Genomic DNA, 24,610 nt, shown 5'->3' on the forward strand with positions numbered 1-24,610 from the left:
GTGTATGTAACCATTCTAAATTTGAAAAAATATTTTAAAACAATATAGCAAGCGATAAAATTATAGTTTAATTTAAAGCTGTTTGAGAATCATCGATTACACTCATTTTCATATTTTTGTATTGAAGATAAGCCGCTGAAAATCCATTTGGAATTATTTTATAAAATCAAATATTTTTAAAAACCGCCCTCAACCTCTCCTTCAATCAACCAGAATGGCCAGGGAGAGTTAAACAATAAAAGTCAATTCAATTTTTTCAAGATAAAATACCAAATAGTGGTCAACGGTGTATAGCATAGTATTGAATTTATATTAAATAATATATCACCACAACAATATGACTCTACTAATCCAAATAAATAATTAAAGTATTTGCTAAATTACTAGTATATTACTATTAATTATTTGTTTGACTGCTTCTAGCCTTAATGAAACCAGAAGTCATTTTGTGCTTATTACACAAATGTTATAAAATAATTAATTTTGGTTGAAAAATATACTTTCTGGCAACTAACTTTTGGAACTATTTGGCACCAGCTTTTCAAGCCTATTTACACACAATATTTCACACACAGGTTTGGTAGGATGTTAACTTAATGAAAAGAAATATGTGAATAAAATATATAAGTAAATAGTAAAATAATTTTTTTTCATATATTTTTAATTGAAATGTTTTAGGCTTCACACAAAACTTCTATAAACAGACTGGCCATGAGTGATAGGTAAAAAAAAACAACAGTAGCATTTATGTTAGAGTAGAAGCAGTAAAGAAAACGGAAATATATTAAATTGGAAAAAAAAACCATTTATCATAAAATTATACCTGATGACCTTCACAAGCATTCTGTAAATAAAGAACACAAAGGTCAAGGACTGCGTTCAATAAGAAGTCACAAACATACAGTAGGCCTATACTTTAATCACTGAGTTCTGTAGAATCAATATTATTCACATATTACACTATATATCACAAGTACACCTATCACATCTTACATTTAGTGTACACATACTTGAATTCTGTTTTAACCCGATGATACTCAGATGGCATTGATATCTTATATCCCCCACATGTCTACTTATAGAATGTCTATATCTAAATATTCAAATATTCCATGGGGTTCCATGGGGGGGGGGGGTCCTTTAAACTTCCCTGCCTATGCAGCTGTTTCCAGAGGTATAATTGATAACAAATAAATAAATGACATCTTTATATTGATATTTCAATGTAAAATGATTCTCTTCTACACAACACACAGTGACTTGCAAAACAAACCAAACACTTTATCACAGTAACATGCAGATAAAATGAGATATTATTGCATAGGTGTATAATCATTATTGCCATACCCAAATATTAATATATTAATATATATAAAAATAGATAAAGAATAGAATCAGTGTAAATATATATGTATATACTTGTAAAACTACATTAAAACACAATATTGGTAATATCATGGATACATGTTATATTAGATATATAAGAAGATGGAATGTGTTTTTTATATTGCAGTGATCAGTCAGTATACATTCACAGTCTGTGGTGAGCTAGGAGCTCAAAATGGAGTGTGAGGTCAGCTAAGAGCTTAAGCTGTGGTGTGAGGTCAGCTAAGAGCTTAAGCTGTGGTGTGAGGTCAGCTAGGAGCTAAAGCTGTGAGGTCAGCTAGGAGCTAAAGCTGTGGTGTGAGGTCAGCTAGGAGCTAAAGCTGTGGTGTGATACTGACAAGCCTGGTCTGAATGGACCAGCACAGAAAATCAGAATGTTATACAAGCTTGATGAGACAACTCTGCTTCACCTACACTGAGACAACTTCTACTGGGAGAGAGATCAAACGCTCCCCAAAATGATACAAAATAATTTGTGAGAATCATGGTAACAATTGTGTAACACAACTACCAAACAATTATTGGGAAGCATTGTAACAATGATAACCAAGTGGTACCCCGACTTTTGAGAACAACTGTCTACCTAAACAAGCATACAGCTGATCACAACATTGGAAACATGTTTTCCGGCTGTTTTATCAGGAGTTGGATTTTAAAACCACTGGGTAGAAATCAGCAAGCAAAGCAAACACTTTCAGCTAAATAAGGAACAAGGACACAAGTATGTCAAGCTAAAAAGAATTTGTTCATAAGTTTGAAAAGAATTTAATTTAGCTAATTGGTGGTGCTGAATTAATTCGTTTTCTAAAAATTTAATGCGTTTAATTAATGTTTTTATCATATCAAGTCTGAAGTGTCAACATTGAAAAAAGAAAGATCACAGGTGTCAAAAGAAAAACACCTGGAATATTGCTGAAAATAGCCTTTGAACAGGAAACTAAAAAATGCGGAATTGATCAATGAAAAAAAAAAACTCAAACTTGAACCAGGAACTGAAAACTCTCCAACAAATGATCAGCTTACAAAAGTTATTTCCCTTGGTCATAAATCCAACAGAGTTATTTCCCTCGGCTCTCCACCTCACTAAACTGGGAGTCTTCATTATCTTCTGCTTCAAACTCCCTCAGGATCCTCTCCTTGACGCTGTTCTCCACCGGGTCAAACTCTGTCTCCTCTCTGGTGATGGGCAGCCTGCTCTTAAGTGTCAGGGCCCTCTTACGTACTGGGGGGTTGGAGGGTGTGCAGTAGATTTGCCATAAAGGTCTATACATGGTTGGAAGGATCTGGGAAAAAGTGGACATGAAAGTCTGCGATCGGAAAAAGTAGTTGTGTGGATAGGCTATTCTGAAAGACACAACAGTTGTGGGGTTAGGCTTTTCTGAATGACACAACAGTTGTGGGGATAGGCTTTTCTGGAAAAAACACAACAGTTGTGTGGATAGGCTATTCTGAGTGACACAACAGTTGTGGGGATAGGATTTTCTGAATGACACAACAGGTGTGTTGATATACCAGATTAATTCACACAACTGCACAAACATAACACACTAAGAATCTTAACCTCTGTGATGGGCTATCTTAAGAAGCACAAAAGTTGTGTGCCTAGGCTATTCTGAAAGACACAATAGTTGTGTAGAAGAAATACCAGATTAGCTCACAAAACTGCATAGCCAGACCATCCCGAAAGACACACTAACAGTGCAATGACAACTCTTTTAACCACACAGTGATTTGGAGGAGGGCTACCCTAAATAACATAGCTAACTGACAACTTCCAATTTATTCACACAATAATTGTAGGTCCAATTTATTTACACAATTAGTGTAGGAAGAAACCCCATTTAATCCCTGGAGGCTATCAACAATGAAGTCTTGAAAGGATTTAACAGTTTATGGCAATATCAAAAGCAAGAAATCTTTAGCACAAAAGTAAAGAAAGCCACACTATCAAGTGATAGTAGGTTAAAGGATAATACAACTTAAAGCAATGCAATTACTATTTGTGCACATATACACATACCAAAACCATCCAATCCAGAAGCTAATTATCCTGACTGCATAACTTGTATATAAATAATTTTTCAATCAGCCTGAATTTAAATACTTTACATTTAATCCACATTTAAATGATTTACATCTAATCCGGCCTACATTTAAATACTTTACATTTAATTCAATCCAATAAAAGTTTTACCCTGAAAGCTAAATAAAAAATGGTTTTTGAACACGCATCACACCTCAATAAAGGTAAAAACTAAAAATATCCAATGCAGTTGAGAAAAGATGAGATTAAGGCATCAAAATTTGAAAGTCACAAACCACTTGGTCCATTCCCAACAACACCAAAAACAGAAGAACCTTACAACACAGCAGTAAGGAAACTAAATCCATTCTCCCACCATGAAAACCAGATTAACCCCACTACTGTGCTGTTGGATTTAGAGCCTCATCAAAGACATGGTCAATATCAACATTGTCGTCACTTAGATCTGACTCCAAATCTTCAAGACCTACTTCCTCTTCCTCCATACTCGCCTCTGCTCCGTTGCCTTCCAGTTCTGGCTGGTGCGTCTGGATCTGAGAGTGACCAGACAGGTCCTGCGATAAATTTGTGATGGGTGATGAACTCCCCGTGCTATTCGAGGTCACGGTAGGACGGACAGGGAGGCGTGACTGCCGGGGCAGGGATTTACTCCAGTTGACGGACGCCAGAGTTGATGACCCTGACAAGTTGTCATCTCTCTGAAATGTCATGATACAGTGCAGGTTCCCGCCAGTCATGCGCGTTGTGGGCCTCTGCTGGATCCCCTTCCAGGTCTGCCTGATGTTGAAGAAACTTGGACTCTGGCAGTTCAGATCTGTGCAGATGTCCTCCCAGCTGTTGAGGAGAAAATGTTTGGTTAGTTTACTCTGTTTTTAAAAACAAGTCAATTATATCTAAAAAATAGCTTATCACTTTTGGCCAGATTTGTGTCAAAATTAAAACTTTTGGCCAGATTTGTGTTAAAATTACAACTTTTGGCCAGATTTTTTGTTAAAATTAAAACTTTTGACCAGATTTTTGTTAAAATTAAAACTTTTGGCCAGATTTGTGTTAAAATTAAAACTTTTGGCCAGATTTTTGTCAAAATTAAAACCAATTAGGAAAATATATTTTTTGGTTGTTCTGTTATAAATTAAAAATTCAATGCAATTATTTCTAAAAAGACTTTTGGTTACCTTTTGCAATGAATGCAGGGATGCTTCCTGCTTGTGTCCCCCACCAGTATCCAGGTGTCCACAGCCTTCTCCCCTACTTTAGCCCTGAGGTCAGACCAACAGTTAAGGGATTTAAAGAAAAATCTTCTTATATATACACAATGATCATCATCAAAAAGTAAATCAATTAAACTATAAAAATTAACTTCACATTATTTATACAGTCTGGAAGCAAATTTAAAACAAATAAGTTTTTAAACAAGTAAAACTGATTTAAAAATAAATATTGCTGATGGTAGTTTAAAAGAAAAATTCAAATGTACGAAAAACATTAAAACCCGTCAACTTGTATGAAAAATACTATTTTTGTGAAGCGATTATCAAATTAAATTGCTTAGAATAAAAAAAGTATAAATCTTAAATAAAATAAAAGATTTATAAAAATGTATAATGTATGCATTAAATAAAAGATTTTTTTGACAAAAGATTACTGTAAAAATAAATGTTGTATTAAAAAAAAACGTACTTGTACGCATCAACACAAAAGAGAGGCGTCTCCTCGTAGCCTATGGGGCAGAAGTAGTGGTTGTGGCAGTGGTAGATGAAAGACATCTTGGGGTCTCTCAGCCCCACCTTCAGCATCTGCAGGGCCATCTCCTCCGTGACCCCAGCTGTCTTGTTCTTACCAAAGGGCTTGAACAGGAAGTAGCTCCGGCCCTTGACCTTGAAGTAAGAGTTCAGCTCCTGAAACCACCTGAAAGGTTGCAACTTTCAAATAAGTTCTGGGTGGGTCTTGCTGAGACACTGTGGGTGGGGGGTAGGGGGGAGAGGGTGGTCTTGTAGATACAATTTAAGTGGCGGTCTTGTTGATACATTGGGGGGGGGTCTTGTTGATATGCTTGGTGGGTGGGTTAGATATACCTTTAGTATACGAATAGATATCCTAAAGATAAAAAATTATTTATACCTAGTCTAGAGATTTATTTTGTTTAAACAAAACTTAGATACAAAAAAGAGTTGAAAGCCAACCCACCTGAGGAGAGTTAGGTTTCCGGTAATTGGACCAAACTTGATGTTCTCAAACGGTGACTGGAAGCCCAAGATCTTCATGGCGGCCTCCTGGGTTAGTGGTTTCAAGCTGGCACAAAGTAGAACAGCTTTATACTTCCATGTATACAGTTAAATAAAACAGCTTTATACTTCCATGTACACTGTTAAATAAAACAGCTTTATACTTCCATGTACACAGTTAAATAAAACAGCTTTATACATCTAAGTACACAAGTAAAAAAAAGCTTTGTACTTCCAAGGGCACAATGAATTAAGACAGCTTTATCCTTCCAAATATAGCCTACAATTAAATACTTGACTAAATTCGACCCACCTGCCATGGCCAAAGACTAAATTATACTCACCTGCCATGGCCAAAGACTAAATTAGACCCACCTGCGATGGCCAAAGACTAAATTAGACCCACCTACGATGGCCAAAGACTAAATTAGACCCACCTGCCATGGCCAAAGACTAAATTAGACTCACCTGCCATGGCCAAAGACTAAATTAGACTCACCTGCCATGGCCAAAGACTAAATTAGACCCACCTGCGATGGCCAAAGACTAAATTAGACCCACCTGCCATGGCCAAAGACTAAATTAGACCCACCTACCATGGCCAAAGACTAAATTAGACCCACCTGCCATGGCCAAAGACTAAATTAGACCCACCTACCATGGCCAAAGACTAAATTAGACCCACCTGCCATGGCCAAAGACTAAATTAGACCCACCTGCCATGGCCAAAGACTAAATTAGACCCACCTACCATGGCCAAAGACTAAATTAGACCCACCTGCCATGGCCAAAGACTAAATTAGACCCACCTACCATGGCCAAAGACTAAATTAGACCCACCTACCATGGCCAAAGACTAAATTAGACCCACCTGCCATGGCCAAGGGTTGAAAAAAGGAAGTTCCAGCAGGACACAACAGAAGAGATTCCGCAGGATGTCTTGTACTGAGGACGACTTATGCAGTACCTGCAACAGGCGGTATTTAGACGCTACCACATTGTTTACATAACAGATTTGTGTTTAACTATTCCTTGTGGCCTACTGAGGAAAACTTATTTAGGCGCTACCATATTGTTTATATTCTAACTTACATAACAATGACAGATTCATGTTTTAATTACATCTTTACTGAGGTTGACTTTTGCATTACCAACAACAGGCGGTATATAAACACTACCACATTGTTTACAATCTAGTTAACAGACCTCATAATATCTAATGTCATACATTTTTTATCCACCATTTTTGAAAATTCTACTTCAAATAATAAGCAGCATTAAACATTTTTTGTTTTGCTATAAGGAGAAAAGAGCCATAACTAAAATCTTTTATGTTATGACATAAAAATTAACTCTCAGACTAAAAGTTTTTTTATCATTAATAAAAAACACAAATGAAAGAGGTAGAAGACTTAAGACAATGGTACCATCTCTTGAGGTCCAGAACTTTCCTCTCGTCAAGGTTCCCCAACTCTCCAATGGCCTTGGCCTCTTGCATCTCACCCATGGACATCAGGGATGAGGTGAAGGTCAAGGACGAGTCTGTTTTCTCAGGATGTAGCTCAAGGTCAGGGGTCTTTTTTGTGTGCTGGTGACCTTCCTCGTGAGACACGCCCATCCACAGTGATGGGATAGCTGAGACAAGACAGGCAGTAACAGTTAATTAACATAGTAATTACTAAACACACAAAAAAGAAATTTTTAATCTAAAAAGTGAGGGCTTTTAAATAGTTATCTAGATTGTGTTCATCAGAAAATAGACACCAGGGACTTATTTCATAAATCAATAGAAAATCTCTTCTGTTTAATGGACACAATTTGTGGCCACTTCTTCTACAGTTCTCTTGGTCAAACTAAACCCATTGTTAAATCATAGTCTCTTAATTATAATATCAATTAGCTATACCCACATGTACACTGATACTTTAATAAATAAAGACTTTTGTTAGAGTTGGATCAAGCACTCACTGACCTGACCTAATTTGAACTACTTACCTGACCTAATTTGACCTACTGACCTTACCTAATTTGACATACTGACCTGACCTAATTTGACCTACTGACCTGGCCTAATTTGACCAATTGCCCTGACCTGATTTGACCTACTGACCTGACCTAATTTGACCTACTGACCTGGCCTAATTTGACCTACTGACCTGATCTGACCTACCGACCTGACCTGATTTGACCTACTGACCTGAACGCTTGGTCTGTTTCTTGGCTCGTCCAGTGTGTTCAGAAATGTTGATCTCCCATGCTGTGCTCTCCCCAGGTCTGTGAGCTTGACCCAGATGATCTGTTGACTCGTGGATGGACACTGCGTTACTCTGGGAAGATTTGAATGTTTTATATCAGTACAGTCTTTGCTGGTGACCTTCACCTAAGTACAGTCTTTGTTGGTGACCTTCACCTTAATAAAGTCTTTGCTGGTGACCTTCACCTAAGTACAGTTTTTGTTGGTGACCTTTACCTTAATAAAGTCTTTGCTGGTGACCTTCACCTAAGTACAGTTTTTGTTGGTGACTTTAACCTTAGTACAGTATTTGCTGGTGACCTTTACCTCAGTAGTTTTTATTGGTGACCTTGACCTCAGTAGTCTTTGTTGCTGACCTTAACCTTAGTACAGTCTTAATTGGTGTCCTTAACCTTAGTGCAGTCTTTGTTGGTGACCTTCACCTAAATACCCCATTTGTTGGTAACCTTAACCTAAATAACCCTTTCTTTGGTTACCCTAACATTCTTGTGCCCTCTATTGCTAACCATAGCCTCTATACAAAGATGTATTACCTCTGTAGGACAATAATCCAAAGTCATCCGATCCGTCTCCGACTCCAGTGACAGGCTGCTGGCCCAGGCGCGTGTGGATGATGAACTCCCGTGGGAGGAGCCGCCGTACCTGGGTATCCCGGACACCCTGGAGCGGGAGCTGCGACCAAAGGGGGACAACCCTCTCTGCTTCTCCGGCGCTCTCTGACCTGTAACCTCAACACTACTTTCACTCCAGCTAGAGTTCTCCCTCTTTGAGCTGACTGACGTCACTTTGGGGGTGGTGGCTGTGGTGTTTAACAACTGGCTGGTGATGTTTTCTTCAGCCGCCTCAAATTGGCTGAGGTCTTCGTCAAGTTTGGCCAGGATTTCTGCTTTAACCTCCTCTTCAGATTTCTTGGACGAGCTTGTTTTTGTCTGATTGAGTGTGTTAGAGAAGCTGAGCGGGAGGTTTGAGATGGTGTCCAGGGACTGACTGGTGCGCTCATCTTGCGCTGCTTGGGTGGGGTGTCTGTGTTCAAGAACTGGAGGGGCGCTCACGTTCTCGTAAACGGGGGAAGCACTCTGATTGCGGGAAAAAAGGTGAGCACTGTGTTGGTTAGAAAAAAGGTGAGCGCTGTGTTGGTCAGAAAATGAGAACGAGGACTGGAGACTCATGTTGCTGGAGATACCAGGGGAGATAACTGCTGGGTCCTCCTCTGACGAGACGGAGATGGTTGACCGTTCCTTGCTTACTGTCAACAGAGAATAAACAAACGTTTTATAAAGATCAAGTCACACACACACAAAAGTAAAGATTCCTCTTTAAACCTAACAATCTATTGGCAGATGAAGCAGACTTTATGTTTCTTGACCAGCATATGAGGAAATAATGTGGTCAGCACTATGTCCAGCCACCTTTACTTTCCCTAACATGAGTCAGGTACCCATCAGAGCTGAGTGGACTCAGGGACATCCTACTGACTTGAGCATGATATCTGAACTCAAGACTAACAGGTAAAAAGCCTTAAGATCTATCCTACAATCATTATTTTCCTCCATTAGCTCAAATTAACAAACAGAAAAATGTAACTGAATATTTTTAAATAGAGCTCTCGCAAAAGACTTGTGTAAGCATCAAAGTATCAATTAAAATAACAAATCAAGGTCATGAGAGAAAAAAGTTAAAGATGGATATAAATATCTCATTGGTAAATAAAGTATATCAATAAAATTTAATAGTAAAATACACCACTAGTATACCAAAATATTATAAGGTGAAGCAATACATAATGTCTATAAGTGTACCAAACAAAGTAGTCAAATAAAATATACCAAAATAATTATAGCATGCCAATAAAATATAGCAATACAATGTTAAAATAAAATATTAGAACAGAGTATAAAAAATTATAACCATGAAGTATAAAGAAAATATAGCAATAAAGTATAAAAAATATATAGCCATACAGTATTTAAAAAATGCAGCAATATAAAAGTATAAAATAAAATATAACCATAAACTATAAAATAAAATACAGCAATAAAGTATAAAATAAAATATAGCAATAAAGTATAAAATAAAATATAGCAATAAAGTATAAAATAAAATATAGCAATAAAGTATTAAAAAATATAGCAAGTAAGTATAAAATAAAATATAACCATAAAGAATAAAATAAAATATAGCAATAAAGTATAAAATAAAATATAACCATAAAGAATAAAATAAAATATAACCATAAAGTATTAAAAAAATATAACCATAAAGTATGAAATAAAGCACAGCATACCTTCCACATAACTTGACCTGGGCTCTGTACTGCTGGTCTGATTCAGAGAGCTCTGGTCAGTCTTGACCAGGCTGTCCCTCAGGACAGCAGCTGCCTTGTGGGCGCCCTCAAAGTTGAAGCTGTCTAGCACCTCCAGGAGCTGGCCCAGCTGCGGGTCAGTCTCAGACTTCTGGGTCTGGGAGCTGCCCTGACCCGCGTGATCATCCTCCGAGTCCTCCTCGCTGCCATCTGAAACAATAGTGGCTTATACAATAGTGGCTTATACAATAGTGGCTTTTACAATAGTGGCTTTTACAATAATGGCTTATACAATAGTAGCTTATACAATAGTAGCTTATAGTGGCTTATACAATAGTGGCTTATACAATAGTGGCTTTTACAATAGTGGCTTATACAATAGTGGCTTATACAATAGTAGCTTATAGTGGCTTATACAATAGTGGCTTTTACAATAGTGGCTTATACAATAGTGGCTTATACAATAGTGGCTTATACAATAGTAGCTTATACAATAGTAGCTTATAGTGGCTTATACAATAGTGGCTTATACAATAGTGGCTTTTACAATAGTGGCTTATACAATAGTAGCTTATACAATAGTAGCTTATACAATAGTAGCTTATAGTGGCTTATACAATAGTGGCTTATACAATAGTGGCTTTTACAATAGTGGCTTATACAATAGTGGCTTATACAATAGTAGCTTATAGTGGCTTATACAATAGTGGCTTTTACAATAGTGGCTTATACAATAGTAGCTTATAGTGGCTTATACAATAATGGCTTATGCAATAGTGGCTTATACAATAGTGGCTTATAGTGGCTTATACAATAGTGGCTTATACAATAGTGGCTTATACAATAGTGGCTTATACAATAGTGGCTTATACAATAGTGGCTTATAGTGGCTTATACAATAGTGGCTTTTACAATAGTGGCTTATACAATAGTGGTTTATACAATAGTGGCTTATAGTGGCTTATACAATAGTAGCTTATACAATAGTGGCTTATAGTGGCTTATACAATAGTCGCTTTTACAATAGTGGCTTTTACAATAGTGGCTTATAATGGCTTATACAATAGTGGCTTTTACAATAGTGGCTTATACAATAGTAGCTTATAGTGGCTTATACAATAGTGGCTTATACAATAGTGGCTTATACAATAGTGGCTTATAGTGGCTTATACAATAGTGGCTTATACAATAGTGGCTTATGCAATAGTGGCTTATAGTGGCTTATACAATAGTGGCTTATGCAATAGTGGCTTATGCAATAGTGGCTTATACAATAGTGGCTTATGCAATAGTGGCTAATACAATAGTGGCATATGCAATAGTGGCTTATACAATAGTGGCTTATGCAATAGTGGCTTATGCAATAGTGGCTTATACAATAGTGGCTTATACAATAGTGGCTTATACAATAGTGGCTTATGGAATAGTGGCTTATGCAATAGTGGCTTATGCAATAGTGGCTTAAGCAATAGTGGCTTATACAATAGTGGCTTATTCAATAGTTTCTTATACAATAGTGTCTTATACAATAGTGGCTTAAACAATAGTGACTTTAACAAAAGTGGCTTGTAAAACAAATTGAGTATACAGTAAAGATGTATTCATAAGTGGCTTTTACAATAGAGGCATTAATAAGGCATTTAAAATAAGGCCGTATGCATTAATGGCTTGTACAATATAAGGCTTGGCTAGAGTGGGAAATAATGGTTTAAAGTTTTCCCTATGATTTATGATGCTAATAATGACTTATACAATAATAGCGCTTGAAACTATGGCTAACACAAGATGCCTACTTATAAATGCCTTAAATAACAGCAACATATACCACAATGGCTTTTACAATGAAGACTCTCAATGATGCCTAAAGAAATTTGGGTCACACAAATCCTAATATTATTTTTAGAACTGGTTTAGGTCCATATAAATCAAACCATGGAACATTGGAAAAAAAAAACAAAACAAGGGCAATTACTCCAAATTTCCTAGCCATCTTGGAATGCTATGCAGTCAGCCTATTCTATTTGCAAATGTTTCTGAAGCCTTTTGTAGCTGCTTCAAGTCATTGTATCTAGGCAGGAATTTATTCCCCTTGACTCAGTAAAGGATAGAACAAGCCAGAGGCGTAGCGAGGGGGGGGGGGCAGGGGGACTACAAATGTCCCCGGGCGCCGACCTTAGGGGGGGGGGCCAAATGAAAAGCTCGAGGGGGGGGGTGCAAATGAAAAGTTCGAGGGGGGGTGCAAATTGAAAGTTTGTCCCCGGGCGCCGGGAGTGGTCGCTACGCCTCTGGAACAAACTTGGATCATGTGATATTGTTTACATAGGTATGTGGGGGTGAAAATATCCAACTTAGTCTTTAGGATTTTAGGGTCTGGGGTTAATCATGTAATACACTAGAAGTGTAGGCATGGTGGGTGTTAGACCCCCCCCCCCCCTTACTTTCTTCTGATTGACCCTCATTATGACAATTGTCTCGCATTAAATTACATCAGTGGGGAATAGTTGTATCAGTTATAGAATTTTTATTTTTAAAATAGTGAATTTTGTAAACTAACAATTTTATATGTTATAAGAATAAATTAATCTGTCTATATCTATATATCTATGTAAATATCTATGAAAATATCTATGTAAATATCTATGTAAATATCTATGTAAATATCTATGTAAATATCTATGTAAATACCTATGTAAATATCTATGTAAATATCTATGTAAATATCTATGTAAATATCTATGTAAATATGTAAATATCTATGTAAATATCTATATCTATGTAAATATCTATGTCAATAGCTATGTAAATATCTATGTCAATAGCTATGTAAATATCTATGTCAATAGCTATGTAAATATCTATGTCAATAGCTATGTAAATGTCTAACTAAATATATACATATCAGTCTACAAATCAATATTATATTTATATATCTGAGCAGCCATTTCTTTAACCCCTCGCCCCCTCTTAACTCAGCTAATGAATTCCAGAGAGTTACTCACTATACATGTTAAGTATAACTTAAAGACATACTGGGTTAATTTAAATCAACTCTGATGAAAGCAACATTGTGATACTGAAGGAAAAATGCATTGGCTAGCTAGCTACACAACAGGCTGTATATAAAGTACTAGCTGTGCTACACAACAGGCTGTATATAAAGTACTAGCTGTGCTACACAACAGGCTGTATATAAAGTACTAGCTGTGCTACACAACAGGCTGTATATAAAGTACTAGCTGTGCTACACAACAGGCTGTATATAAAGTACCAGCAGTGCTACACAACAGGCTGTATATAAAGTACCAGCAGTGCTACACAACAGGCTGTATATAAAGTACCAGCTGTGCTAGACAACAGGCTGTATATAAAGTACCAGCTGTGCTAGACAACAGGCTGTATATAAAGTACCAGCTGTGCTAGACAACAGGCTGTATATAAAGTACCAGCTGTGCTACACAACAGGCTGTATATAAAGTACCAGCAGTGCTACACAACAGGCTGTATATAAGGTACCAGCTGTGCTACACAACAGGCTGTATATAAAGTACCAGCTGTGCTACACAACAGGCTGTATATAAGGTACCAGCTGTGCTTCACAACAGGCTGTATATAAAGTACCAGCTGTGCTACACAACAGGCTGTATATAAAGTACCAGCAGTGCTAGACAACAGGCTGTATATAAAGTACCAGCAGTGCTAGACAACAGGCTGTATATAAAGTACCAGCAGTGCTACACAACAGGCTGTATATAAAGTACCAGCAGTGCTACACAACAGGCTGTATATAAAGTACCAGTTGTGCTAGACAACAGGCTGTATATAAAGTACCAGTTGTGGCATTACTTTGACGCAGTCGGTTGTACTCGTGGGATTCCGGAGCGCTCTCATAGGTGACATCATCATCATCGGAATCAAACTCGTCCACAATGTAAGGGTGCGTGACCTGCACGGTGTTGCCCATGATGGTCAGTGGAGAGGTCAGAAGGTCATCAGGTACTCACTGGGCATGGAGGGCGATCTGCTGAAGTTGGGAAAAACTTGAGTTTGAGAAAAAATAAATACAGTACAGTATGTGGCTTAGCATCATAGTGAGGCTATGATGCTGTAATTAATTTGTAGAAGAAACATTGTGAATGATAAATTCAGTAACTTAGTAAACTTAGTTCACTCTTGAACAAAATTAAATAGGATTTTGTGGTGGATATTTTGTGGGGATTGGTAGGGGGTGCTTGTTATTATACATTTGTAGAGGTGTACTTTTGATTTTGCCATCTCGACTCTAGGTACAACATTTAAAAGACAACAGATTCTTTAACTAGTAGGTCACCAAAAACTGGGGATAAAATCGACATGATCAAGTCATATTTGATATCCCATGGACCTTTGTGATATCCTAAAGACACATTTGATATCCCAAAGACACATACAATATCCTAGAGACACATACAATATCTTAGAGACACATGTGATATCCCAAAGACATACAATATCCTAGAGACACATTTGATATCCCAAAGACACATACAATATCCTAGAGACACATTTGATATCCTACACATTTGATATCCCAAAGACACATACATTATCCTAGAGACACATTTGATATCCCAAAGACACATACAATATCCTAGAGACACATTTGATATCCTACACATTTGATATCCCAAAGACACATACATTATCCTAGAGACACATTTGATATCCCAAAGACACATTTGATAGCCTACAGAACCAATTGATATCACAGACACACCTTATATCACACAGAAAACACACGCATACCATCAGCACACGGTAAATTTCAGCACACCAAACTGCGCTAGTGTTATAAGAAATGTGCTATAAATAGCCACGTAAATAATGTTCGATGACTAAAGGTTTCTGGAGATGTGATTGATTCCGTGATCTAGCGGCTGGCAAAAAACTACATACTTCAACAAAATATTTTTTCACATTGAAATGGAAAGGTAGAGACGGCGGACACCACAAAAAGTAGGAAAGAGAAATGTGGGGGGGGGGGGGGGGGGGAGGGGGGGGGGGAAGAGAAATGGAAAGAACAAAAAGTGGTTAGTTAATTAAGAATATGTCATGTCTTTCTCTTTTTTCTTTCAGCCGATATCCACCTAGGCATATCGCCTAACAACAAAAAAAAGTGCGCCATATCTAACAAATAACCATAACACACACATTAATGATTTTCAGTTTTGTTTAATTAAAAAAAAAATTGCTACGTAGTGCTTTTATCCCCCCCCCCCCCCCCCCGAACACACACATTCGTCAGTGAAGCCCAAACCAACCCCCATCTAACCGGAGTGTGACGTCAGTGATGGAAGCTGGGATGCCCTCTTAGATTGCCCTTAAATATCGCTGGATGCCCTCTTAGATTGGCCGTAAGGTGTCGCTTGGATGCCCTCTTAGATAGTCCTGTAGGACCATGTTCCCGTTCTTGCTAGGATGTATCACAATACAACAATGTATTTCACGTGTCAGCTGATGCGTGTTTTTTTTTGAGTCAGTACTCAAATCTGACAGAACCCACATTGGTCGTCTGCTGTGTCAGCAGGCATATACATTTCTGCCCAGGCATATGGTACAAGAACAGATCACAGCTAGTTGTGCTTATCGCGTAGTTTGGGTTACACCGAGTTTATACTTGCAACATGTATACTATACATGTCTAGAAAAAACTCGCAAAAAGTTAATGTTTTATGAAAACTTCTTATCTACGGAACATGTATATGTACCTGCTGTGGGTTTTCTTTTTTAGACATGTAAAGTATACATGTCGCAATACATAGTATACATGTCGCACTATATAGTATACATGTCGCAATACATAGTATACAAGTCGCACTTTATAGTATACATGTCGCACAATATAATATACATGTCGCACTATATAGTATACATGTCGCACTATATAGTATACATGTCGCACTATATAGTATACATGTCACAATAAATAATATACATGTCGCACTATATAATATATTTGTCGCAAGTGTAAACGCGATGTTCGGGTTAGAATCTGATGAGATCAACCAATATAAGCGATGTAAGAAAGCGGCTGGCTTAAAAAGATGATTTTAAAAAAAGGGGCCTTCCAAAACATGACATCCAAAAGTGATACCCAAAAATATATTATATGCAGATGACAAAGAGGATGTTATATCGAAAGGTGACACACAAAAATATAAGCAGATGACAAAGAGGATGTTATATCAAATGGTGATACCCAAAAATATAAGCAGATGACAAAGAGGATGTTATATCGAATGGTGACTCCACATGCCATGAAATGGGATTCGCCAGTTTGCCGATATTGACATCTGTCACACCCAGGAATGTCACATTCTTCCCGTCGCCATATTGACCCGATACTCACGTTTCCTCTACCGTCGCCATATTATTCTCCTCATTCTCTTCATGCATCTCTTCATTCTTCTTCCTCCTCCGTGCCCCTATAACCCCCCCACCCCCCGCGTTACTGTGCCGCTACAATCCGTCCCTCTACACTCTGGTTGAACACATCCCTTCACCAACACACCCCCCATCAAAACATCTTTCCATCTACACATTCCCCCACCACCACACCCCTCCCCTACCAACACATCCCTCCGCCACCAACACATCCCTCCGCCACCAACACATCCCTCCCCCACCAACACATCCCTCCCCCACCAACACATCCCTCCCCTATCAACACACCCCTCCCCTTAACAACACATCCCTCCCCCACCAACACATCCCTCCCCCACCAAACACATCCCTCCCCCACCAACACATCCCTCCCCTATCAACACATCCCTCCCCCACATCTCTCCCCTTAACAACACATCCCTCCCCAACCAACACATCCCTCCCCCACCAACACACCCCTCCCCTTAACAACACATCCCTCCCCTACCAACACATCCCTCCCACACATCCCTCCCCTACCAACACATCCCTCCCCCACATCCCTCCCCACCAAACACATCCCTCCCCTACCAACACATCCCTCCCACACATCCCTCCCCCACATCCCTCCCCACCAAACACATCCCTCCCCTATCAACACATCCCTCCCCCACATCCCTCCCCTTAAAAACACATCCCTCCCCTATCAACATATCCCTCCTCTACCAACACATCCCTCCCCCACCAGCACATCCCTCCCCCACATCCCTCCGCCACCAGCACATCCACACAACGGTCATGTGTATCCTATGTCCCAACATATTCTTACTCATCTTGACCTCCAGCAGTAAAAAACAACAACAACGTAGTTTATCTAAACACTTTAACCTCATTAGTCTGACGTACATTAACAGTTGGTGAACTTTGTTGTAGTGTATTGGGTTGTAGTGTATTGGGTTGTAGTGTATTGGGTTGTAGTGGGTTGTAGTGTATTGGGTTGTAGTGGGTTGTAGTGTATTGGGTTGTAGTGGGTTGTAGTGTATTGGGTTGTAGTGGGTTGTAGTGTATTGGGTTGTAGTGGGTTGTAGTGTATTGGGTTGTAGTGGGTTGTAGTGTATTGGGTTGTAGTGGGTTGTAGTGTATTGGGTTGTAGTGGGTTGTAGTGTATTGGGTTGTAGTGGGTTGTAGTGTATTGGGTTGTAGTGGGTTGTAGTGTATTGGGTTGTAGTGGGTTGTAGTGTATTGGGTTGTAGTGGGTTGTAGTGTATTGGGCTGTAGTGGGTTGTAGTGTATTGGGTTGTAGTGGGTTGTAGTGTATTGGGTTGTAGTGGGTTGTAGTGGGTTGTAGTGTATTGGGCTGTAGTGTATTGGGTTGTAGTGGGTTGTAGTGGGTTGTAGTGTATTGGGTTGTAGTGTATTGGGTTGTAGTGGGTTGTAGTGTATTGGGCTGTAGTGAGTTGTAGTGCATTGGGTGGTAGTGGGTTGTAGTGTATTGGGTTGTAGTGTATGTGGTTGTAGTGTATGTGGTTGTAGTGTATTGGGTTGTAGTGTATTGGGTTGTAGTGTATTGGGTTGTAGTGTATTGGGTTGTAGTGTATTGGGTAGTATTGGGTTGTAGTAAAAACAAAGTTTTAGCACTTAAGACTTAAAAAACAACAGTCCAAGTACTTTTTATATAAAAAAATGTAATACAATGGTAAGTTTACGAATGTTATATCAAAGTACTAACAAGGTTATAAAATGTCAGAACAAAGTAGCGATAAAACTAGTTCCGTCACAGCTGTGACTAACTCGACCAGTCGAGTTGTTGTATCGACGCAGTCATGCGTGAACAGCTTTGTATCAGTGCAGCCAACAAAGTTTGATTGGTACAATCACGATCAATGGCTGGTAGTGGACCTTCATAGTCGCCAGGACCAAATTAAATGGCGGGCAGTGGACAGTCGCCAGGACCAAATTAGCATAAACCAGTTAAGTCTAGAGTTGGGAGGGGAGAGAGCACACAAGTGACGTCAAACAGGGTCTGAGTTTTGTGACATTAAATAAGGAGGGTCGTCATCTTCCATCTTAATTAATTATTATGTTGAACTCAGTTGAACGGGCTTTCCCTCGACACAAATGAGTATTAGTTGTCAACCTGTTATGCCATTGATTCCTGTTTCAGTCTGCTTTTCTTTTTGGATTTGCTTCCATAGCCTCCATTCAACAAAGAACAAACTACAAGGCAGCAGTTGTTTGATATTTGAAGTTTTCTCTCCTAGATGATTTGCTGTATCCATCTATCGAGCATTGTATCGGGGTTTCGAACTCGGGACTTTTAGGTTTAACACCCCAACCCCTGAGGAGGGTCTGAATATTGTGACACTAAAGTGAGGAGGGTCTGAATATTGTGACACTAAAGTGAGGAGGGTCTGAATTTTGTGACAATCTGTGACGTGAGGGGAGTTAAAATTGGTCTAAAAATACATTTTGTATTTTAAAAGAAAAAGGGTGGCCAAGAGACGGAACGCACGATTACAAACTCGGAAGTCTGGGGTTCGGTTTGTGGAACATGGTTTAGACATATATCCGAGAAAACTAAGTGTAGTGCTGGCTACACTATCCTCACATAAACCGATGTCTGAGATACAGATGAACTCTACTTCACCAGTCCCATACATTATCTAGTCTAAAACGGAACTTTTATTTAGGTGGGAGGAGGAGGAGGGGGGGTGTTGCTGCGTTTGCGTGACCAGTGTTTTTTCCAGACTTTTTTCTCCGGGGGGGGGGGGGGGGGGGGGCACTTGATATTTTCGGAGGGAGGGGGGTGGGCAGAAAACTCTGTGCGTGACAATATCCAGTATGGAGGTAAGGGGTGTAATTACTAAAGACCCCTACTAAGATTGGGCGCCGTCTCAGAAACTCAAGGTGGCCAGATCAACTTATTGAAACATTGCCAGAAACTATAGCGCTACAACTATGTACACATCTCATCAACACATTGAATTTCAAAATTGGGACAGTCGCATCATTTATAAATACTTGTACAAAAACACGACGCCAACAGCTTGCAAGAAATTAATTACATGCGTATTTTTTATTATTATTATCAGAAATTCTTAAGTGCCTTCAGATTTCATATGAATTTTTTTTTAACTTGCAATAACCACTTGATGAGTATTGCGATATAACAAAAGCTCAGTAGCATAGGCAGAAATTAACATATATATATATATATATATATATATATATATATATATATATATATATATATATATATATATATATATATATATATGACAATGTGAATATATTGGGGACGGCGCTAGACTGCTATCCTGAGAGTCTCAAGTTCGAATCCGGGTTCAAATCAGTAGAAAGTCCCTGAGTCCACCCAGCTCTGATGGGTACCTAACTCACGTTAAGAAAACAAAGACGGCTGGCTGGGCATGGTGCTGACCATATTATCCCCTTGTATGGCGAGGTCATTGTAACTGATGAACTCTACTTTATCTGTCCCACGTGTCTTGGTCAGGTACGGAAACAGACACACAGACAGACACAGACAGGCACAGACAGACAGACAGACAGACAGACAGACAAACAAACAGACAGACAAACAGACAGACAGACAGACAGACAGACAGACAGACAGACAGACAGACAGACAGACAGACAGACAGACAGACAGATATATTCGTCAAATGATTTTCTCAACATAAAACGGCACGAGCGGGATGTCATCAACATCTGAACTTGACGTCAGACAACTCGCATTCTGAAGGTTCATGGAAGGGGGGGAGGGGCTATACCCCTCTCTAACATCCTCTGCCAACGCCACTGACCGAACCCCACACACTAAAGTGAGCTCACGGATGACGGGTAAAACACGCAGTAAACAAGTGATGGGAAAACGACCATCCGGGAATATCCGAACACAAACGGAGGAGCCGCGCCATTTTGTGTGTTCTTGATTTGTTTGAGCGACCGCGTTAGTTGAATCGATATGTGGATCGGGACAACAAAAACAATGGGATGAAATCAAACGTGGTAGCACTTTTGACGACACGAGCAGGTCTGGAACTGCTTAAACTTGATCCGTGCTGGGACTTTAGACGGAAGTCATTCCCGAAAACACCTCGGGATTATAATTAGTTGATTAATTTTTGAGTAAATATAATGGCGTGATGTGATAGCTTTTTTTAATAATTGAAAGAAAAAAAGGAAGAAAAACAATTTCTTACGTAGGATGGTGGGGGTGGGGGATAGCCTAGTTTTAGAGATGTGTCTCATCACTTGCCCAATAGACGGGAGGATTTTATTTGTGATTGGGGCCTGGTCTTATATATATATATATATATATATATATATATATATATATATGCACTATTCGTTTGAGGGGCCCACAAAAGTGGACCAAAAGAGTGGAACTCAAACACAAAGGGAGGTAAGGCAAGGGACTTTCATTAAATCGGCTAGGAAGAAATCTGAACGAAGGGAAATAAACCATCAAAATGTTTTGGATAGTGTGTTGGTAAAATCCAGGCAAATTTAAGCCGGACGACGGAAACGTCTTGTCCGTTGCAGTAAAGTGGTCATTCCGTCTATCCCCTCATGATCAAAGGACGGGTCAGTTTGTCAGTAAACATAGAACACTAGTTTTAATCTAGTAATTTTATATGTGAAAAGCTAATGAAAGTGGGGGAGGGGGTGGTGGTGTCTACAAATCTCGTGTAAACATATGCCGCAGACGGCACATAGCTAGGAAAAAAACAATTAAAAAAAACAACAACAACCAATAGGCCTACACAAGCTATTTATAGAACACGTATTAAAACACATTGATATTTTCATTGTAGGTTTTTGTTCACCGCTCAACAGCTGGAGTGTGAGACAGGCTCTATTGTGCAGACACAGGCGGGTGGTTTGTAGGTAGAGGTGGGGTGGTCTATTGTAACGCGAAGTTGGGTAGTGTACAGTGTACAGTGTTTCTTTCAGACATTTTCCCTGGGGAAGCGGGGGAAGCTTAAATTTTTGGGTGACGGACTTTGGTTGCAACTTATATTTTCTAAAACAAATATTTCTTTCTATTTCAACGAAATAAACAGCCAATATAAGAAAGTATTCGCGTCAGGTTATGCCTAATCAAAGTAAATAAAGTACCCTTTCGGACCTGGTGGTCAATAAGGTAGATGAAGTAGAGTTGACCTGTCGCTGCGACCTCGACCTACGATGGCTAATCGTGGTCTTAGCCAAGTAGTCTTTACTTTCCCCAACTCGAGTCAGGTACCCATAATAAATGTGGAGGACAGTGGGACATCCAGACTTTTGTTATAATCGTGCACTAATATATCACTAAACAAAATCCAATACGAAATCACTGACAGCAGAAAAACATTCTAATTTCTATTCTCTGTCTTTGGATTAAACCCCCTTAACAAATAGGCCCTAATCAAACTTTCAATGATGACGTAGCACAAAAAAATTCAATGTCGCATAAACAAGAAATTTCTGTACTGATTTTACTCACAAAAAGATAATAAACTCTACCATAAACCACCCATAACACGCAGTTGAAGCCTGGGTCGTTTGGTTCCGCCTACCACCAGTGAACTTAACTATTACCAGCCATTCTAAACGAAACGATGCGTGACGGAGGATATGCAGGCGACAGGTAAATCAGAGGTAAATCAACGGCAGAGTTTGGGAGATGCGCTCACACCTGCTATCAACAACAGTTTTTATGCTCAGATGACGTCATGTCAACTATTTAGGTTGCGGTCAAACGGAGGCCAGTAATACTAACGATGATATACACATATTGATTTTACCGCAGGTTAAGGTAATTTCACTTACATCACTATGGAGGGCACAACATAAGACTAACAAGAACCATCTATCTGCATGCATTGTTTGCAGTACAACGTGTAGGCCTATAAGTATGTATATGTATATGTATATATATATATATATATATATATATATATATATATATATATATATATATATATATATATATATATATATATATATATATATATATATATATATATATATATATATATATATATATATATATATATATATACACAATGCAAAGGATGCCTACACACTGAGACTATGAAAATTCAACAACAATAAAAACAAAGACACTGACCTCCAGCTTCAGAATGTGACCAAACCAGTTTGTTTAGATTTGGTTTCGAATGAAACCAGCAAGAGACCACAAACCGCCACCCACCCAACTTTGAAGCTTGCGGTGGGCAGGAAGAATCTGGCATATATAGGTAGAGGCGGCCTAAAAATAGCACCAGAACAAACGCCCAGCGCGTGTAGACCAAACAAACGGCCGGGGGGGGGGGGGGGGCGGCTACTGTTGTATACCTGTATGGTGTATATGGGGAAGGGGGGGGGCTACTGGTGTATACTTGTCATGTACCGGAAACTAAGAGTAACATATACCTCGTTGAGCCTTATTATATTCGAGGTATGGGTACTAAAATATCGTAACTAGATGGTGGCTGTTTTAAATATCGGATTAATTTGACGTTTTGGGTTATAAATTTACTCAGATAAGCGCTTTCAAACCAATTTAACCTAACTCCCTATACTCTTAAAAAAGCTACTCCCCCACCGCTTAATTAAACGATGTTACAAATTCAATTCACCGCTTGCCCTAAATATTTCAGGAATAAAGTAACAGCCACGTCAGCTTATTTACACCCCCCCCCCCTCCCACCATATAGGCACACATCTCCGCAAAAACATCAACCTCCTACTCCACGGGAGTGTGACGTCACAAACTGCCCCCCCCCCCCTTCAGCAACCATCAGATGAATGAACGTACAGAAACTCACGAGCAAACACTTCCACTACAGCGTGTATGTGATCGCGGTAGGGCAGAGTTAGTGTAGCAGGACTAGTTCTAAGAATGCCACAGCTCTGAAAATTAAATCTAACTCAAGTCCAAACACTAACAGCGAAACAAAAAATAAAACTCTGTAGAACACTATATTGCAGAGGCGTAGCGACCCTTCCAGGCGCCCGGGGACAAACTTTCGATTTGCACCCCCTGAGACTTTCGATTTGCACCCCCCTTCAAGCTTTCAATTTATTTTTCCAACCCATTTTGGCGCCCCCTAAGGTCGGCGCCCGGGGACATATGTCGTCCCCGTCCCCCCACCTCGCTACGCCTCTGTTATATTGACAGGCACGCAGTGTTTCTTTCAGGCATCTCTCCCACCGCACCGCCCCTATCCACCTCCACGTAATAGAAGAATATACAGGCCTAAGTTATAGATCAATATATACTTTATTTCACCCCTGGAAATTTTAAGTGCCCCCCCCCCCACCCTTTCTGAACGAAACTATCTGCACGCGTTCCTTATAGAACCTAAGGTTTGTGGAATGACCGGTTAAAAATATGTGACGTAAAATTGTTACGTGAAGGCAGTAGCTTTAATTAATAGAACGCGTAGGTTTATTTAATTACCTGCACCCCCCCCCCCCCATACTATATTGTTTGATGTGATTTCTTAACTTTGCTGTCCAAGCAGGCAAATCCACACCCAAATTCATGTCGGGGTTAAGAAATATGACGTAGACACACTACACATTTAGTTGAAAACCTGTTGCAGCTTTTAAAACGAAGCTTTATTTTAGGGGATGGCGTGGGTGGGAACTGAATTTTGTAGCGCGAAAGGTAGTGGTGGTAAAAGTAAAATTAGGTTAAAAGTAAACTTGTGTGACGTCATTTAGGCTACGTATGTATGATGAGAGTAAATAAATGGTACTGATTTCGTCTATGGGAATTCATAATTAATATGTCTGTACATTTCGTCATTAGTGTTAATGAAAAAAAAAAATCAGGGTTATGGAGCATGAAGGAAGTGAAAAAAACTAAAAAAAAAATAATGAGTTAAATAAATACTGCAGAGCTGCCCCTTAATAACTGTAGGCATGCAGATCTAACCCTGCGTTCTTGCAGCTCATTGGTAACTTAACAAGTGCCAGGGGAAAGC

General features: G+C 39.1%; 2 protein-coding genes across 4 annotated transcripts; both read right to left on the minus strand.

The window, feature by feature from the left end:
- Positions 1–263: 263 nt before the first annotated feature.
- LOC131929384 (basic immunoglobulin-like variable motif-containing protein) lies at positions 264–7,288 on the minus strand. 3 transcript variants are annotated; one of them, XM_059285548.1, is made up of 8 exons: positions 7,083–7,288; positions 6,527–6,622; positions 5,618–5,722; positions 5,111–5,338; positions 4,606–4,689; positions 3,901–4,264; positions 2,410–2,669; positions 264–844 (listed from the first exon to the last, which is right to left on the minus strand). In XM_059285548.1, the coding sequence occupies exons 1-7, from the start codon at positions 7,271–7,273 to the stop codon at positions 2,445–2,447; spliced, it is 1,293 nt and encodes a 430-aa protein (XP_059141531.1). In that variant the 5' UTR covers positions 7,274–7,288; the 3' UTR covers positions 264–844; positions 2,410–2,444. The 3 variants fall into 3 exon arrangements, with proteins under 3 accessions (XP_059141531.1, XP_059141532.1, XP_059141530.1); XM_059285549.1 differs by lacking the exon at positions 264–844 and having other exon boundaries at positions 1,995–2,669; positions 3,922–4,264; XM_059285547.1 differs by lacking the exon at positions 264–844 and having other exon boundaries at positions 1,995–2,669.
- A 556-nt stretch (positions 7,289–7,844) lies between these two features.
- On the minus strand, positions 7,845–22,796 carry LOC131929379 (uncharacterized). The gene is made up of 5 exons (XM_059285535.1): positions 22,747–22,796; positions 14,055–14,232; positions 10,194–10,421; positions 8,443–9,155; positions 7,845–7,982 (listed from the first exon to the last, which is right to left on the minus strand). Exons 2-5 carry the CDS (start codon positions 14,170–14,172, stop codon positions 7,845–7,847), a joined length of 1,197 nt encoding a protein of 398 aa, XP_059141518.1. The 5' UTR covers positions 14,173–14,232; positions 22,747–22,796.
- Between the last annotated feature and the right edge of the window lie 1,814 nt (positions 22,797–24,610).

Source organism: Physella acuta, unplaced genomic scaffold (genome assembly GCF_028476545.2).
Source record: "Physella acuta isolate Inbredline_101_S28 unplaced genomic scaffold, ASM2847654v3 ptg001623l, whole genome shotgun sequence".
NCBI lineage: Eukaryota > Metazoa > Mollusca > Gastropoda > Physidae > Physella > Physella acuta.

Bases quoted from the DNA above. Each gene is read 5' to 3' on its own strand.
- LOC131929384 (XM_059285548.1), bottom strand. From the start codon at position 7,273: ATGGGCGTGTCTCACGAGGAAGGTCACCAGCACACAAAAAAGACCCCT. The intron at 5,339-5,617 runs GTGGGTTGGCTT...GCAACCTTTCAG, and splicing joins GGAAACCTAACTCTCCTCAG to GTGGTTTCAGGAGCTGAACT. The intron at 4,690-5,110 runs GTACGTTTTTTT...GTCTGACCTCAG, and splicing joins TTTTGTGTTGATGCGTACAA to GGCTAAAGTAGGGGAGAAGG.
- LOC131929379 (XM_059285535.1), bottom strand. From the start codon at position 14,172: ATGGGCAACACCGTGCAGGTCACGCACCCTTACATTGTGGACGAGTTT. The intron at 10,422-14,054 runs GTAATGCCACAA...CTATTGTTTCAG, and splicing joins GTACAACCGACTGCGTCAAA to ATGGCAGCGAGGAGGACTCG. The intron at 9,156-10,193 runs GTATGCTGTGCT...CTCTGTTGACAG, and splicing joins CAGGTCAAGTTATGTGGAAG to TAAGCAAGGAACGGTCAACC.